At 51.5% G+C, this 17,982-nt stretch overlaps 1 protein-coding gene across 5 annotated transcripts in view; it reads left to right on the top strand.

Moving 5' to 3' along the window:
• The first annotated feature begins 75 nt into the window (after positions 1–75).
• The window catches only part of LOC147113940 (uncharacterized), a 57,017-nt gene continuing 39,110 nt past the window's right edge, over positions 76–17,982 (top strand). For 3 of the 5 annotated variants that reach the window (XM_085995383.1, XM_085995381.1, XM_085995379.1), the window contains exons 1-2: positions 148–632; positions 17,892–17,968. In XM_085995383.1, the coding sequence (XP_085851509.1) occupies positions 290–632; positions 17,892–17,968 (420 nt within the window). In that variant the 5' untranslated portion in view covers positions 148–289. The other 2 variants (XM_085995380.1, XM_085995384.1) reach the window with 2 other exon arrangements.

The raw sequence follows: 17,982 nt of genomic DNA, 5'->3' as shown, positions 1-17,982 counted from the left end.
CTTTGGAACTAAGCGGGGCGCATGGGCCAATCACAGCGCAAATCTTTGGAACTAAACGGGGCGCATGGGCCAATCACAGCGCAAATCTTTGGGCGGGAAACGGGGCACGTGACTCAGGCCGGGACCGACGCGAATTTTCGGTATTTATTATCCACCTTTCGATTACATTTAAAAAAGTTTCGCAGACTTGGCATTTTCTATTAACGCCTGTGTTACCGACAGGTTATTGGTCGCTGGAGAGATTTTCTTTGAAGAGATATTTTTCTGTCTCGGAAATACCCGAGAATAAATGGCGCAGGCAGAGGAGGCGAGGGCGAAGCCCCGTGGGAAAAAAAGCCTGAGCGCCGTGTATGTTAACCGCTTCGGCAAACATTTATCGGGTACGGTGATCAAGTTCGGGGGCAAGGTTGCCAAGGAAGAGAGGAAGACCCTTCCCGTGTCACAACAGACGGCTGTGAGTTCACCCGGGGAAAGTACATGTCCGACGGCAGGCGGCGCGAAGCCGGGTCTGGATGTGGGTTTGAAAGGTCGCAGTGACATGAAAAAGGCCGCTTTCATTCCGCCGACACACCTTAAAAGCCCAGATTTGTCCCCAGAACAAGCTGACGCAGGAACACTGATGCAAAATAATGGTAGGTTTTCTGCCAAGAATACTGCTAACCTGACTCTTACCAATAAGAATACAAATCATGATTGAGTGTTCTTTTTTAACCTATTTCCTCCCTCTATTTACTACTTCGTCTTCTTAAGGTAGTTAACTCATGTTGGGGTTCAGTTCCATGGGTGCTCAGGCACCTTGGCCAAGCAGCCACATTTGAGCCCAGAGAGTGTCCGCAGGCTATTAAATCAATGGTGGATTACACTGGGGTCTGATCCTAGCGTCATCATGTGATATCCGCATACATGTATTTTTGAGCAGGGGTCACTGGATAGCAATCGGTCGCGATTTTGCCGGCGCTCAGAGGGCGGGTTTGGAGGCGGGTCCGGAGTGAAAATCTAAATGATTGACGGGCTGGTTGTGAACTCGCCGTCATCCCGCCTCCACGCAACTTTGCAAAGTGTCGGGTCAGCGAGTCCAGATCAGACCCGACACCAAGCGGCGGGAGAGGCACTTAATGCAGTTAACAGCTTGTTAACTGCCTACATAATCCCATTTTTACAGGCTCTTCCCATTTAACTACATTTTCAACGTGTTGCACATTGTGCGACAAACACGCCAGCTGATTGTGCCGGGTTCAGCAACTCGCTGAATTCTTGACGGCTGCTCCTGCAGCATAAAAGTGGACCTGTAACATGGCCGATTTTCAGATGCCAGAATTTTGTGTTTTGAGGTTTTGGAACACATTTTGCAGGTCTGTTGAGCTTGTAAGCATTTAAGCTGAGAACCATATGCACTGTGACCTCCTTGGAAATCCTTCTCTCCACATTGATGAGCGCTTATAACATCTATTCCTCAACTGAGATATATACCAGCGGAATGGGAACCATTTATACCCTCTCCGCCTGGTCCTCAGAATTGGAGGCAGACCAGCCGCCGCAGCAGCAGAACCAGGCACAACAGCAGCAGTAACAACAGGAGTGCCAACCTTCTTCTCTGCCATCTGATGCTGCACAGGGCAGAGGGCGTCAGTACAGGGCTGCAGGAGATACCACCAACGAACTTCCTCAACATGAGTGAGCAGCAGTGCCGAAGGAGGCTGAGACTTCCGCGAGAGGTAGTCACTGACATCTGCATAATGCTGCACCAGTACCTGAAGCCCAGAGGAGTGGGTGGACACTCCTTACCAGTGGCTGTTAAAGTCACCACCGCACTCAACTTCTTTGCTTCAGGGTCCTTCCAGGGATCAGCAGCAGACATCAGTGGCATCTCCCAGTTGGCGGTACACACATGCATCACGCAGGTTACCGATGCCCTCTTTGCAAAGTCGCACAAGTACATCCACTTCTTCACGGATGAAGCAAGTGTGTGCAGTTGGCTTTGCAAATATGGCAGCTTCCCAAAGGTGCAGGGTGTCATAGACTGCACACATGTGGCCATTAGGGTACCCCATCACAACCCAGCTGTATTTGTCAACCACAAGGGCTTCCACTCCCTTAACGTCCAGCTGGCGTGTAACCACAGGAAGAACGTTATGCATGTTTGCGGCAGGTTCCCTGGCAGTTACCATGACTCGTTCATCCTGCGGCAGTCTACTGTGCCTCCGCTGTTCAATTCGCCAACCCAACTTTCCGGATGGCTACTTGGAGACAAGGGCTATCCCCTGAAGATGTGGCTAATGACACCGATGAGGAGGCTGAGGAGCGCTACAATGTGAGCCACATTTCCACCAGAAGCATCATAGAGCAAACTATTGGCTTGCTTAAAATGCTATTCAGATGCCTCGACAGATCTGGTGGAGCCTACAGTACTCACCAGCCAGGGTCTCCAGAATCATCGTGGTCTGCTGTGCACTGCACAACATCGCACAGCAGCATTGCTTACCGCTGCCTGAGGAAGTGGCTCAGCGCACAGCCTCCTCCTCCTCAGAGGAGGAGGAGGATGCAGATGAGGAAGACTTTGTGGAGGCGCATGTGCCAGTTCCACCACCACTCAAGCACATTGCTGGCCATGAGGCAAGGGATGCACTAATCAATGCCAGATTTACGTAAGTTTACGCAGCAAACACATGTGGCTGGCACATGGAAATGAGTGTCTGGCCAAACTTCTTAACACACCATACAGCATCTGTACAATAAACTGGGTTCCTATCACTCTCAGCAGCATCATTACAGATGAAAGGTGCCCTGACCCCTCACTGTGACACTTCCATTTCTGAGCACACATAGGCCAACTCTTTGAATCTTTGCCATCGCATTTCTTTATTACAATTGAAATAACGATGAGAATCTTCACTTTGTATTAGATCAAAACACCCAAGTGACTACCCTTGTGACTATTTGTGTGTTAACTTTCTCTTACACGTGCTTCTACGTGGTGCTTCCCCTGTGACTTCAGCAGATGTTGAGGCACCTTGCTCACTTCCATGCTGCGCCTGCTTCGACGCCTTTGGCGGGTGTCCTCTTGGTTTGGGAGCCTGGGAGGGCTCCGCAACAGTCTGCTCCTGTGGCTGTGCAGGAATCTGGGGCTCTGACCGAGGGTTCTGCAGTGGCATGGGAGTGGGAGCGCTTGGAGAAGAGCCCACACTTCCTTGTTGTCGACCACCAACATCCCTCTCATGGGCCACCCGCACTTCACTGCTAGCAAGTAGTTGGAGAGCACATTGCTGCACATCAGTGGGACCATGAGGACCCGCCTCTGTACTGACAGTCCTCATAACGGGGATGTCCATGTACCTCTGGTTCCTCTCCTCAATAGCTGCCCATCTATCCTCCATAGCAGACCATCTATTTAGAAGAGTTACCATGTTCATTTGCGTCTGGTGATTTATGCCCTCCATGGAGGTTGCCATCCTTTCCATGGCAACACCTACATTCGCCATTGAGTGCACCACGGCATTGCCCATGTTTGAGATGGACTCCTCCATTCTCTGCACACTCGCAGTTACAGTGATTGCAAACCCTGTCAGAGATTCCTGCACTTGTTCCTGATGTTCCAGCACCGCTCTCTTTCTGAATAGTCCCAGAGGCACAACATCCACATGCAGCTGAGCAGAGCTGGGAGCGTCCTGCGCCCTCTGATGAGGATTCTCCACTGCTGTCCCTGTCTCCAGCACCTGCTGATGCTCACTTGTGAGCTGTGATACACCAGGTGACAACACTACTCTATCTCACGAATGACCCACCGAGGTGTGCGTCTCTGCGCTGGTGCTGGGGGCGCTCAATTCTGCTGACGCACCCTCAGAGATTGCAGCTTCCTCTGAGGAGTCTTCCGGCTCTTCCTCCTGGACAGTGGGAAGGGGGGCTCTTGATGGTCCTGTGGGGGAGTAACGGCATGAGTTAGACATGTGATATTAATGTAGCAGAGACATCCCATTGTGCAGATGATCAGAACTCAGTCTGTATGAACATCAGATGCCATATCAGTCACTCATGCAATCTAAATGAGAGGGTTGCAAACCTACTTTGTCACCAGCTTGCTCTACTGTGCCCGTCTCTCCATCCCGCACGTCCAACTCCTCAGCACCTCTGACGATGTCGATAGCAGCCTCCTCAGCGGTGGTCAAGTGTGCCATTGAAGGTGGCCCTCCTCCTGTCCTGCCCCTCTCCCTCTTATTGTGGGCTCTCTTCCTGCAATGAGGGACACAAGTGGAGTTTGAGCGAGAATGTTGGAGTGAGTAGAGAATCCATAGCATAAATGCTTAGAGGGAGACAAAGATGGAGGGAGCTGCCAATACCAAGGTCCCTCCCTGTGCGTTGTTAATTGTCATTGCATAACAGTGATAGCGAGGGTGAGGCTTGCACAGTAGAATGCTGGAGTGATTGTGTACATAGAGAGAGGGATGGTTAAGGGTGCAAGGGATGTAAGGGTAAGTTGGGATGTGCAGGAGTAAGTTGACAATGCAGAGTGCTGGTGACAAGAGGAGATGGGGAGCAGATTGAAGGTAAGTGTGATGTTATACTCACTTTTGCTGAGCAGAGCAGATCATTGAACCTTTTGCGGCACTGAACCCAGGTGCGTGAGCACAAAGACCTGGTGCTCACCTCCTCAGCAATTTGTATCCAGGCTGCCTTGGCAAGTGTAACCGCGCGTTCAGTTGGCTTTGCAAATATGGCAGGCTTGCCAATGCTGCAGGGCGTCATAGGCTGCACACGTGGCCCTTTGGGCACCCCATCAAAACCCAGCTAACTTTGTCAACCACAAGGGCTTCCACTCCCTCAACGTACAGCTGGTGTGTAACCACAAGAAGGAGATTTTGCATGTTTGCGCCAAGTTCTGTGGTAGTTGCCATGACTCTTCCATCCTGCGGAACTCTAGTGTTCTTCCGCTCTTCAATCCGCCAAACCAACTTAACAGATGGCTCCTTGGTGACGAGGGCTACCCCCTGAAGAAGTGGCTAATGACGCCGATCAGGAGGCCAGCTACCGAGGCTGAAGAGCGCTATAATGCCAGCCACACTTCGACTAGGTCCGTCATCGAGCAAACCATTGGCTTGTTGAAGATGTGATTCCGATGCCTTGACAGATCAGGTGGAGCCCTGTAGTATTCAGCAGCCAGGATCTCCAGAATGGTCGTGGTCTGCTGTGCACTGCACAACATGGCACAGCGTCGTTGCTTGCAGATTCCTGATGAGCAAGTGGCTCAGTTCATAGCCTCGGAGGAGGAGGAGGAGGAGGAGGAGGACCGAGCGCCGGCCTATCGACCAGCAGCAGTGGCAGCATGCGAGCACATGGCTGCCCATGATGCAAGGTATGCACTTATCCTGGCCAGATTTGCATAGGTTGTCCATGTTGGCACATGTCCTTGGCTTCATCTTAAGACATGATAGACAATGGACATGACTCTCTGGCCTCCTTTCACTCTGGCCACCAACCTGACCACACAAGTGTCGCGGAGCCCGCAGTGTGGAGCTGCCTAAGGCAAAATAACAGATGCCATCACGCCAACAGTTTGCCATCAAATCATTTTTATACTTTCAAACAGGGATGGCATTTCATCAATACACATAAACATTCACCCAAGTGGCTACCCCTGTGACTAATGGTGCTTTATTTTTCTCTTACGCATGCTCCTATGTGGTGCTCCCCCTGTGGCTTCAGCAGAAGTGGAGGCCCCTTGCTCACTTTCATGCTGCTCTTGCTTCAACACCTTTGGCGGGCATCTTTCTGGGTTTACAAGCCTGTGAGGGCTCGCCAAACCTCTGCTCCTCTTGCGGCAGTGCAGGGGCTGAGACGCCCATCTCAGTTGGGTGCAGACTCTGGTGGGGCTCTGACGAGGGCTACGCAGTGGCTTGGAGTGTGAGCACTTGGAGAGGAGCCCCAACTTCCTTGCCGTCTGCCACCAACTTCCCTCTCATGGGTCAGGTCCACCTCAGCGCTTGCAAGTGGCTTGAGAGCACCTTGCTGCACATCAAACGGGCCATGGGGACCCGTCTCTGCACTGGCAGTCCTACTCAAAAGAACTCCCATGAAGCTCTGGTTTCTCTGTTCAATAACTGCCCATCGCTCCTCCAGAGATGTCAGTCTATTCTGAACAATCACCATGTTTTCCTCACTCCGGCAACTTATTGCCTCTATGGCCGTAGCCAGCCTTTCCACGGAGGTAGCCAGCCTTTCCACGGAGGTTGCCATCCTTTCTGTGGTGCTGCGTATATGCACCATTGCCTCCCCAACGGCACTGCTCAGGTTGGAGCTGGACTCCTCCATCCTCTCCACACTCTCAGTGACCTTGGAGACAAGACCTGTCAGAGACTCCTGCTCCTGGAGTTCCAGCACCGCTCTATTTCTGGATGGACCCAGAGGCACAGGGTCCACACAGTGGAGCAGAGCTAGGAGAGTTCTGCGCCCTCCGCCGAGGACTCTCCACTGCTGTCCCTGTCTCCACCACCTGCTGATGCTCACCTGAGATGTGATACACACGGTGATAAAAAAGAGAAAGCTACAGTTCTGACTTGCAGCTTGAAGAACAATTAAAATCTGATCTCATCCAATGTTTACTTAACAACAATTAGACTTTGTGGCTTTAAAGAACATAGCTTCACTTTAGCGTCAGAATAATGTGCATTACATGGTATGACACTACTGCCCTTTTAAGATAGTATTTCATCTGTTTTACAATGAATAACACCATGGAAGATCTAGTATAATATAACAATATGTGTACACACAATTTCTGTCAGTTGCCTCCCACTTCCTATGTCACGTTTCTCTGTTACACTAAACTATGATAAATTCATTCCAGGCAAATTTGCAGCTGATTGACTCATCTGTAAATTTCTTTGAATAATCTTTTTTTAAAATGAGAAAGAAAGCCAGTCGTTTGGAATGTACAGAGAAACTTCCTCACCAACAGAAATGGATTATTAAGACAGGAGACAGAATATCTGTAGGTTGTGATTTAAAAAAAACTTACCAATCAGACTTTTTTTTTAAAAAAGGGAACAAAAACATACATTTCAAATTAGGTTCAGACTTACAGCCTGAAGAACAATTACACTCTGTGTAACCTCATTTTGCAGAGTTCCCCCATTAACAATGAAACTTTAATTGACCTAAAGTTGTATTTTTTACTTTATAGTTAGACATTGTAACCTTAAAAGGGCATAGCTGTGCCTTTGCAGCAGAATAATACATTGTGCATTATATGGTATACTAGCTGGGGTGCCCGGCGGTGCTGAGGCTTTTTTGAGGGCATGTTGTTGTTGGAAGAGAGAGAGGGAGCGACTGGGGGGAAGAGAGAGAGGGAGCGACTGGGGGGAAGTGAGAGAGGGAGCGGACTGCGGGGAAGAGAGAGAGGGAGCGACTGGGGGGAAGAGAGAGAGGAGGCGACCTGGGGGGAAGAGAGAGAGGGAGCGACTGGGGGGAAGTGAGAGAGGGAGCGACTGCGGGGAAGAGAGAGAGGGAGCGACTGGGGGAAGAGAGAGAGGAGGCGACTGGGGGGAAGAGAGAGAGCGACTGGGGGGAAGAGAGAAAGTGACGGGGAAGAGAGAGAGGGAGCGACTGGGGGGAAGAGAGAGAGGGAGCGACTGGGGGGAAGAGAGGAGAGAGCGAGTGGGGGGAAGAGAGAAAGAGAGCGAGTGGGGGGAAGAGAGAGAGCGAGGTGGGGGGAAGAGAGAGAGCGAGTGGGGGGAAGAGAGAGAGAGCGAGTGGGGGGAAGAGAGAGAGAGCGAGTGGGGGGAAGAGAGAGAGAGCGAGTGGGGGGAAGAGAGAGAGAGAGCGAGTGGGGGGAAGAGAGAGAGAGCGAGTGTGGGGAAGAGAGAGAGAGAGCGAGTGGGGGAAGAGAGAGAGAGAGCGAGTGGGGGGAAGAGAGAGAGAGAGCGAGTGGGGGGAAGAGAGAGAGAGAGCGAGTGGGGGGAAGAGAGAGAGAGAGCGAGTGGGGGGAAGAGAGAGAGAGAGCGAGTGGGGGGAAGAGAGAGATGAGAGCGAGTGGGGGGAAGAGAGAGAGAGAGCGAGTGGGGGGAAGAGAGAGAGAGAGCGAGTGGGGGGAAGAGAGAGAAGAGAGAGCGAGTGGGGGGAAGAGAGAGAGAGAGCGAGTGGGGGGAAGAGAGAGAGAGAGCGAGTGGGGGGGAAGAGAGAGAGAGAGCGAGTGGGGGGAAGAGAGAGAGAGAGCGAGTGGGGGGAAGAGAGAGAGAGAGCGAGTGGGGGGAAGAGAGAGAGAGAGCGAGTGGGGGAAGAGGAGAGAGAGAGCGAGTGGGGGGAGAGAGAGAGAGAGCGAGTGGTGGGGAAGAGAGAGAGAGAGCGAGTGGGGGAAGAGAGAGAGAGAGCGAGTGGGGGGAAGAGAGAGAGAGAGCGAGTGGGGGGAAGAGAGAGAGAGAGCGAGTGGGGGGAAGAGAGAGAGAGAGCGAGTGGGGGAAGAGAGAGAGAGAGCGAGTGGGGGGAAGAGAGAGAGAGAGCGAGTGGGGGGAAGAGAGAGAGAGAGCGAGTGGGGGGAAGAGAGAGAGAGAGCGAGTGGGGGGAAGAGAGAGAGAGAGCGAGTGGGGGGAAGAGAGAGAGAGAGCGAGTGGGGGGAAGAGAGAGAGAGAGCGAGTGGGGGGAAGAGAGAGAGAGAGCGAGTGGGGGGGAAGAGAGAGAGAGAGCGAGTGGGGGGGAAGAGAGAGAGAGAGCGAGTGGGGGAAGAGAGAGAGAGAGCGAGTGGGGGGAAGAGAGAGAGAGAGCGAGTGGGGGGAAGAGAGAGAGAGAGCGAGTGGGGGAAGAGAGAGAGAGAGAGCGAGTGGGGGGAAGAGAGAGAGAGAGCGAGTGGGGGGAAGAGAGAGAGAGAGCGAGTGGGGGGAAGAGAGAGAGAGAGAGCGAGTGGGGGGAAGAGAGAGAGAGAGCGAGTGGGGGGAAGAGAGAGAGAGAGCGAGTGGGGGGAAGAGAGAGAGAGAGCGAGTGGGGGAAGAGAGAGAGAGAGCGAGTGGGGGGAAAGAGAGAGAGCGAGCGAGTGGGGGAAGAGAGAGAGAGAGCGAGTGGGGGGAAGAGAGAGAGAGAGCGAGTGGGGGAAGAGAGAGAGAGAGCGAGTGGGGGAAGAGAGAGAGAGAGCGAGTGGGGGGAAGAGAGAGAGAGAGCGAGTGGGGGAAGAGAGAGAGAGAGCGAGTGGGGGAAGAGAGAGAGAGCGAGTGGGGGAAGAGAGAGAGAGAGCGAGTGGGGAAGAGAGAGAGAGAGCGAGTGGGGGGAAGAGAGAGAGAGAGAGCGAGTGGGGGAAGAGAGAGAGAGAGCGAGTGGGGGGAAGAGAGAGAGAGAGCGAGTGGGGGGAAGAGAGAGAGAGAGCGAGTGGGGGGAAGAGAGAGAGAGAGCGAGTGGGGGAAGAGAGAGAGAGAGCGAGTGGGGGGAAGAGAGAGAGAGCGAGTGGGGGGAAGAGAGAGAGAGAGCGAGTGGGGGGAAGAGAGAGAGAGAGCGAGTGGGGGGAAGAGAGAGAGAGAGCGAGTGGGGGGAAGAGAGAGAGAGAGCGAGTGGGGGGAAGAGAGAGAGAGAGCGAGTGGGGGGAAGAGAGAGAGAGAGCGAGTGGGGGGAAGAGAGAGAGAGAGCGAGTGGGGGGAAGAGAGAGAGAGAGCGAGTGGGGGGGAAGAGAGAGAGAGAGCGAGTGGGGGGAAGAGAGAGAGCGAGTGGGGGGGGAAGAGAGAGAGCGAGTGGGGGGGAAGAGCGAGAGCGAGTGGGGGGGAAGAGCGAGAGCGAGTGGGGGAAGAGAGAGAGCGAGTGGGGGGGAAGAGAGAGAGCGAGTGGGGGGGAAGAGAGAGAGCGAGTGGGGGGGAAGAGAGAGAGCGAGTGGGGGGGGGAAGAGAGAGAGCGAGTGGGGGGGGAAGAGAGAGAGCGTCTGGGGGGGAAGAGAGACTGGGGGGAAGAGCGAGAGAGCGAGTGGGGGGGAAGAGAGAGAGCGAGTGGGGGGAAGAGATAGAGCGAGTGGGGGGGGAAGAGAGAGAGCGAGTGGGGGGGAAGAGAGAGAGCGAGTGGGGGGGAAGAGAGAGAGCGAGTGGGGGGGGGAGAGAGAGAGAGTGACTGGGGGGGAAGAGAGAGAGTGACTGGGGGGGAAGAGAGAGAGCGTCTGGGGGGGAAGAGAGACTGGGGGGAAGAGAGACTGGGGGGAAGAGCGAGAGCGAGTGGGGGGGGGAAGAGAGAGAGCGAGTGGGGGGGAAGAGAGAGAGCGAGTGGGGGGGAAGAGAGATAGAGCGAGTGGGGGGGGAAGAGATAGAGCGAGTGGGGGGGGAAGAGAGAGAGCGAGTGGGGGGGAAGAGAGAGAGCGAGTGGGGGGGGAAGAGAGAGAGCGAGTGGGGGGGGGGAAGAGAGAGAGCGACTGGGGGGGAAGAGAGAGAGCGTCTGGGGGGGGAAGAGAGACTGGGGGGAAGAGAGACTGGGGGGAAGAGAGGGAGCGAGTGGGGGGAAGAGAGAGAGTGAGTGGGGGGAGGAGAGAGAGCGAGTGGGAGGAGGAGAGGGAGCGAGGGGGGGGAGGAGAGAGAGAGCGAGTGGGGGGAAGAGAGAGAGAGAGCGACTGGGGGGAAGAGGGAGAGAGCGACTGGGGGGAAGAGAGAGAGAGAGCGACTGGGGGGAAGAGAGAGAGAGAGCGACTGGGGGGAAGAGAGAGAGAAAGCGACTGGGGGGAAGAGAGAGAGAAAGCGACTGGGGGGAAGAGAGAGAGAAAGCGACTGGGGGGAAGAGAGAGAGAAAGCGACTGGGGGGAAGAGAGAGAAAGCGACTGGGGGGAAGAGAGAGAAAGCGACTGGGGGGAAGAGAGAGAGAGCGACTGGGGGGAAGAGAGAGAGCGACTGGGGGGAAGAGAGAGAGAGAGCGACTGGGGGGAAGAGAGAGAGAGAGCGACTGGGGGGAAGAGAGAGAGAGAGCGACTGGGGGGAAGAGAGAGAGAAAGCGACTGGGGGGAAGAGAGAGAGAGCGACTGGGGGGAAGAGAGAGAGCGACTGGGGGGAAGAGAGAGAGCGACTGGGGGAAGAGAGAGAGCGACTGGGGGGAAGAGAGAGAGCGACTGGGGGGAAAAGAGAGAAAGCGACTGGGGGGAAGAGAGAATGAGCGACTGGGGGGGAAGAGAGAGAGAGAGAGAGAGGAAAGGAGAGAGAAGGAGAGAGAGCGGAGGAGAGGGAAGGAGAGAGAGAAGGAGAGAGAGAGAGAGAGAGAGAGGGAAGGAGAGAGAGAGGGAAGGAGAGAGAGAGAGAGGGAAGGAGAGAGAGAGAGGGAAGGAGAGAGAGAGACTGGGGGGAGAGAGCGACGGGGGGGAGAGAGAGAAAGAGAGAGAGAGACTGGGAGTGTGAGAGAGAGGGAAGGAGAGAGGGAAGGAGAGAGAGAAGGAGAGAGAGAGGGAAGGAGAGAGAAGGAGAGAGAGAGGGAAGGAGAGAAGGGGAAGGAGAGAGAGAGAGGGAAGGAGAGAGAGAGAGGGAAGGAGAGAGAGAGAGGGAAGGAGAGAGAGAGAGGGAAGGAGAGAGAGAGAGAGGGAAGGAGAGAGAGAGAGAGAGAGAGGGAAGGAGAGAGAGAGAGAGAGGGAAGGAGAGAGAGAGAGAGGGAAGGAGAGAGAGAGAGGGAAGGAGAGAGAGAGAGAGGGAAGGAGAGAGAGAGAGAGGGAAGGAGAGAGAGAAGGAGAGAGAGAGAGAGAGGGAAGGAGAGAGAGGGAAGGAGAGAGAGAGAGAGGGAAGGAGAGAGAGAGAGAGAGAGGGGGAAGGAGAGAGAGAGAGAAGGAGAGAGAGAGGGGGGAAGGAGAGAGAGAGGGGGGGAAGGAGAGAGGGGGGGAAGGAGAGAGAGAGGGAAGGAGAGACTGGGGGGGAGAGAGAGAGACGGGGGAGAGAGAGAGAGACTGGGGGGAGAAGAGAGAGAGAGACGGGGAGAAGAGAGAGAGACTGGGAGTGTGAGAGAGAGAGAGAGACTGGAAGTGTGAGAGAGAGACGGAGTGTGAGAGAGAGAGATTGGGAGTGAGAGAGAGAGAGAGAGATTGGGAGTGAGAGAGAGAGAGAGAGACTGGGAATGTGTGAGAGAGAGAGACTGGGAGTGAGAGAGAGAGAGACTGGGAGTGAGAGAGAGAGAGAGAGACTGGGAGTGAGTGAGAGAGAGAGAAACTGGGAGTGAGAGAGAGAGAGACTGGGAGTGTGAGAGAGAGAGAGACTGGGAGTGTGTGAGAGAGAGACTGGGAGTGTGTGAGAGAGAGACGGAGTGAGAGAGAGAGAGACTGGGAGTGTGGGAGAGAGAGAGAGAGACTGGGAGTGTGAGAGAGAGAGAGACTGGGAGTGTGAGAGAGAGAGACTGGGAGTGTGAGACAGAGAGAGAGATTGGGAGTGTGAGAGAGAGAGAGAGAGACTGGGCCGCCGTGGCCGCTCACCTGGTGGCTTTGGGTCCGGCTCTCGGGCGGCGCGATTGACGCCGCGGGGAGCCCCAGGACCGGGCCGAAGGGGTGAAAGCCCGAGTGAGTCCCCGGGCCGCAGCCGCAAACTGAGCCGAGCCCTGATGCCGTTGGCCGAGGCGAAGACGGTGACCTGGTCGTGGAAATGAACGGCCTTCAGCAGGTTCCGGGCATTGTCTAAACTGGCGACTAAAACAAATTGATCGGCGTCCGCCTCGGGCCCAGGGGGCAGCGGCATCGCGCCGGGAATCCGCTCAACTCAAGGCCCAGGTTTCCCGGGCTGCTAGGCCGCGCCTGGCGCCGGCACAGCCGCTCGAAATGGCCGTCAAAGTAGGCGAGCCTCTGGGCGAAGGGCAGGGGATCACTTCATTTCCTACTGTTCCTAAATACAATTTAAAACTGAAATAAATTGTTCTTTTCCTTAGTTCCCTAACACACAGAAAGTGGCAAAAATAAATAAAGTTAAGAATCAAGATGGCGGCCACTCACCTCCGGTCAGAAGGATTAGGCCCGCCCACACACGCAGTGTGACGCACCGATTGGTCAACCATCAGGTCACTGAACTGTAGGATTGGTCTATCATCACGTCACTCAACTGTAGGATGGCCCGCCCGCACACGCAATGAACCCGCCCCCGTGATGCAGCGATTGGTCGACCGTCAGGTCGCTCGACTGTACAATTGGTCAACCTTCACGTCACTCAATGCTAATGAGGGGATAATGAGCGGAATTGAGGGGATAATGAGCGGAATTTTGAATGTTTTTTGGATACCGTCGGCACAATTTTTGTCTCACCGAAAAGTAAATATGCTTATGACCGTTCTGGAATCGTAAGCTTTCTTTTGATGTAACACGCGTGTAGGTACGCTCTATAACTTTTAAGTGTATAGAGCATGGACAGACAGACAGACAGAAGAGCAATTAATATATAGATAGATAGATTACTCCTCACCTTACAAAACAGCATTCAATCCAACTTACCTAGAGCAAAACCATTAGAGTGCTATTATTGTTGTAAAAATCATAGAACTCAGGCTTATACAATACATGTGACCTCTGAGTTTACCTTCTCATGAGCAACCAAAGGAATTTACTTTGAGACGTATTGGCGTTGTGTGAAGATGCTTATGGCCACCAATGTAGCAAAGATAATACAAATGTTAATCACACCATAAATGTAATGATGCAAAATACATTTACAACACAGGTATGTCAACAGTAATATTGCACACAGTTCCTGCAACCAATTTGTCGTGGTCTGCAATTTACCCCTCAAAATTCCGATCTTAAACCATTGGAAAAATATGCTGGATATCTTAGTTTTAATCCAAGTGTTCATGCAAACAGCATTTTAAGCAACTTTAAAATACTACACGAGGGATGGGTGGTTGCAGAAAATAAACCACAGACAGGATACAGGAAACTTTGTGCTATCCGGCACCGACGGGATCGAGCTGTTGCCATCTCATCAAAACTGCCGGACAAACCAGTGCTAATGTTGAAACATACGGAGATTTTGAGCTCCGTATCTGGCAACAAACCCTGTTGCTTTCAGCTTCTAAACAGTCGGCCGTACCTTGCAAGCATCTCTGTAGCTTAGCAACAGCTTCAGCGAGACCTTGCAGAGCCTGACGGGTGAAAAAAAAGCAACGAAAAGAAAAAAAACCTAACAAAATGGCTCCTGATTTTTGCCGGTGGCTCGAGCATTCCGAACAGTTAACCTCCGGATAAACCAAAGTTTCCTATAATTCACTTCTCCCTGTGGTACTCAAAAGCATGTAGCTGATGGCATTCAGTGGTTTATTTTTGTGCCAGGACAACTTTCTGACATTTGCACAGTATGAATCACTATTGACTTATTTTTTCACTGGTGAAGCAATCAAATCAGCGAGGGAGGCGACGAGTGCAGACACGCTGCTGCTCCTATAATTCTCTTTACTATTTTTCCCCCCCTGAAATTCTCATTCGTATTTCATGATTTCTGTTTCCTTCTTCCACAAATTCAAACCTTCCCTCACATTGAAGCTCTGAAACTGTGCACTGAGTAGTGAGCTACAACCAAGCCACTTCTACTTCACTTAAACAGAAACGACTTAACTCAATTTAAACCAATTAAAATGTATTTTTTATTTTATATATACAGGAAACTTTGGTTTATCCGGAGGTTAACTGTCCGGAATGCTCGATCGGCAAAATTCAGGAGTTGGTTCAGTAAGTTTTTTTTCTTTTCGTTGCTTTTTTTTCACTAGTCCGGCTCTGCAAGGTCTAGCTAAAGCTGTTGCTTAGCTACAGAGATGCTTGCAAGCTACGGCCGACTGTTTAGAAGCTGTTGCTAAGCAACAGGGTTTGTTGCTCGATACGGAGCTCAAAAGCTTCCGTATGTTTTAATATTAGCGCTGGTTTGTCCGGCAGTTTTGATGGGACGGCAACAGCTCGGTCCCGTCGGTGCCGGATAGCACAAAGTTTCCTGTAGTTTTGTTATAAACGAGACAGAATGGGACTCAGTAGCTTGCTTGCCATTTACTCTCAACATCACTGTGGTTTATTTTTCAGTTCAATTTTGCATTTTAAATATCCTTCGAAGCACCTTTCCTATAAGAAGTTTCATTTTTTTTGTCATTAAAATGTGACCATGCAGAAAGAAGAAATAAATTTGTAACAAATCAGTCTTCTGTAGCTGCATTAATAGAAGAAAATGAGCTACAAGTTAAATTTATGAAGACATAGTACAATATTAGTTGACTTTATTTTGTATATTTGTATTTAATTTTTGTCCCTCATCAGGAGTGAGACAACATCTTGAGGTCAGATTCGTGCCATGCCATGAGTGCTGTGTCCTGGTTCTGTCCGCCTATTGATAAGCATGAAGGCGGACCTCCTAGACGGTGCCGACCCTGAAAGACGACACTCTGAAGCACACTGCAGCTAGTTTCCATTGTTTTCTCAATACAATCCCCTGAAGGCCAGTGGCTAATACCTTCGCATGTGAGTCACTAATTGGTCTGGAGTCCTCTTGGTTGAGGGGATAGATGCAGAGGTTCCTGGAACTACTACTCACTCCAGTTAGTATGGTATCGTATTACATCCATCTTGGATATTGACTGAGAGGATGGCATTAAACTCGGGCAGCATCTCTGCTGAGCAGCTGCAGAAATCTGTGCCTAGCTCCAGAGCCTCAGGACCCTGAGATTTGAGTCCTGAGCCTCTGTAGCCTGGGACTGACTTCGGCAGCCCCTCTGCTCCTGCCGTCAAACTCCACTAGCACTTGTCACTCCCCCAGCACCCTCTTGCTCTGTGACTTACCAAGTTTCAAACATCTAGATTCCCCTGGATGGATTTTTCTGGGTTGGTGAGTGAAAGAGAAAGGGTGAGTGACAGCATAGTGATGAGAGGGTAACTGAGTGCCCATGAGTATTAAGCAGCCTTCTTTTCAGCCTCTGCCGCGAAGGTGACACATCCTCACTCACTCCTCCGGCTGCCTCGTCCTCTGAATCACCCAGTGCCAAATCTATCCAATTTTGCCTGGGTGAAAGATTTTGAGTGCGTGGTAGGAAAAAAGCAAGTGACACAGAGAGTAATATTAAGAGTCTGCTGGCAGAGGAACATGATGGGAGTTCTGTTTCTTTTTCTTCTCTTCATCGTCATCATCATCATTGCAATTTTCTTCTTCCTCTTTCACCCCCAACCCCCGTTGCTGAGGAAACAATTGCAGTACTATGTGGAAAGAGCAGGGGAATGGGACTAATTGGATAGTTCTTTCAAAGAGCTGGCACAGGCACGATGGACCGAATGGCCTTCTGTGCTGTATGATTCTATGAAAAGGAGCATACAAGTTAAGAATGGGTGAGCACTACCCCCATGGGATTAAAATGTCCGAAGGGGGTCGAAGCTTGTGGGTGTGCAGTGCTTCAGAGGGATGCTACGGTGACTATATAAGTGTTCAGTCACTAACCTGACACCACCACTATGCCTCCAACCTCATCCTCTCCCACAGCAAGAACAAAGCGTCTTCCCATTGGCTCTATGGCCTGCTTCTTGTAGGGAGTGAGTTCCTTAACATCAGGGATGCCCACTCCAGTGACTGGCCTCTCTTAGGTATTGCACTAGTTTGTCCTGTAATAAAGTTATGAATTAGGTGAAGGCAAGTAGAGTGTGTGCCCGGTGGCACGTAACAGCTGAAGTAAGAGATCTGGTGGCATCACACTGTTTAGGGTTTTGCATGCAAATAATTTCTATAGGGGAGTTGGATATCCATACAGTAAGATTTTCACGTAGTGCCCCCTTGACTAGAATGCATTGTGAAGGGTTAGTTGTGCAGCTGATATTTTTAGAGGGTGAAGAGTGTGCTGGTGCCCAATGGGGAAAAAAGGGAGAGTGACCACTGTTACCTTGCCTGCCCTGGTCAGGTCATTGAACTTCTGCAATGGTCAGTAGTCCTGGGGTGAGAGAGTTGGCAGTCAGTGCCACTGCCATCTCCCCCCACATAGCACAGGAGACATTTTTTGGAGGCTTCCTCCCACGGACACCCAGCAGTCTGTCTCTCCTATGCTCTATTTCATTGAGGACAGTTTGCAGGTCCGACTCATTGAAGTTGTGGGCACTTCTATTATGTTTCTGTGCCATGCCCTAGTCCCTTATTTGGCTGCCTTTGGCAGCTGTTCCTCTGGTAGACATTCTAGAAAAGTACCACAATAACATTCATGTAACATCCAATCAAGCTAGGTGACAGTCAACTTACTGAACCATTTACTTTGCTCAGTAAGTTGAACCTGCTGGTCCCCCAGCCTGCTGTTACAGTCTTCAGCCAGAACTTGCTTTTTAAAGGCTGCACTCTTAATTTTCAAGCACCCCAGTATATTACTGTTTTACATAGAATTTATGCCAGTGACTCCTGCAATGGATGTGCCGATATGCTGGCTCACAAAACACTGTTGCAAATGGTTTTGCAGACCATCGCTGGGCGCAACTCATCTCACATTGGTGCAAATGTAGCTCAATTCACTGCCTGTAAATTTGGGGCCAGATTGTATTATGGAGCACGGGGGGCAATGATTAGGATTCTTTCTCATAAGTTATTGGTAAAAATATATATATTTATTAGAGGCAATCCTTCTCCGCTCTACTGGCAGTGTTAGAGTTAATTCACAGACTAATATTCTACCATTAACAACAGAGAAACAAACAACCAGCGTACGTCTCCATTTTTTAAAAGGTCTTGTGGGTGAATTTCTATTGGGTAAATTTACGTTATTTTTCTGGGGTTTCCATGAAGTTGCGGTATACGAACAGAATACCGGTGGAAATTCACTCCTATAAGGCTCAACTGTTGCAATTCTTTGATTTGTAGAATTCCTGATCCAATCATAAAATATTTTCCAATTATATTGTTTTCAGTGCTCAAGACACCAAAAATGGTCAACATCAATAAAACTCACATAAATATAGTACATTTCCTGTGAAAAATATGTGTAATTATGTACCGCAGAGAACGCTGATGTCTTCAAGTTTCCCTTACCTGCCAACAATGATGCTGCAAAAGGCAAGAAGAAGAAGACAGGTGTGGTATGTGTTGAACT

This window comes from Somniosus microcephalus, chromosome 8 (assembly GCF_052327205.1).
Source record: "Somniosus microcephalus isolate GS21.2 chromosome 8, FLI_Smic_1.0, whole genome shotgun sequence".
In the NCBI taxonomy this organism is placed as follows: Eukaryota; Metazoa; Chordata; class Chondrichthyes; order Squaliformes; family Somniosidae; genus Somniosus; species Somniosus microcephalus.
Note: the sequence above shows the minus strand (reverse complement) of the source record. Positions and strands in the feature narration are given on the sequence as shown.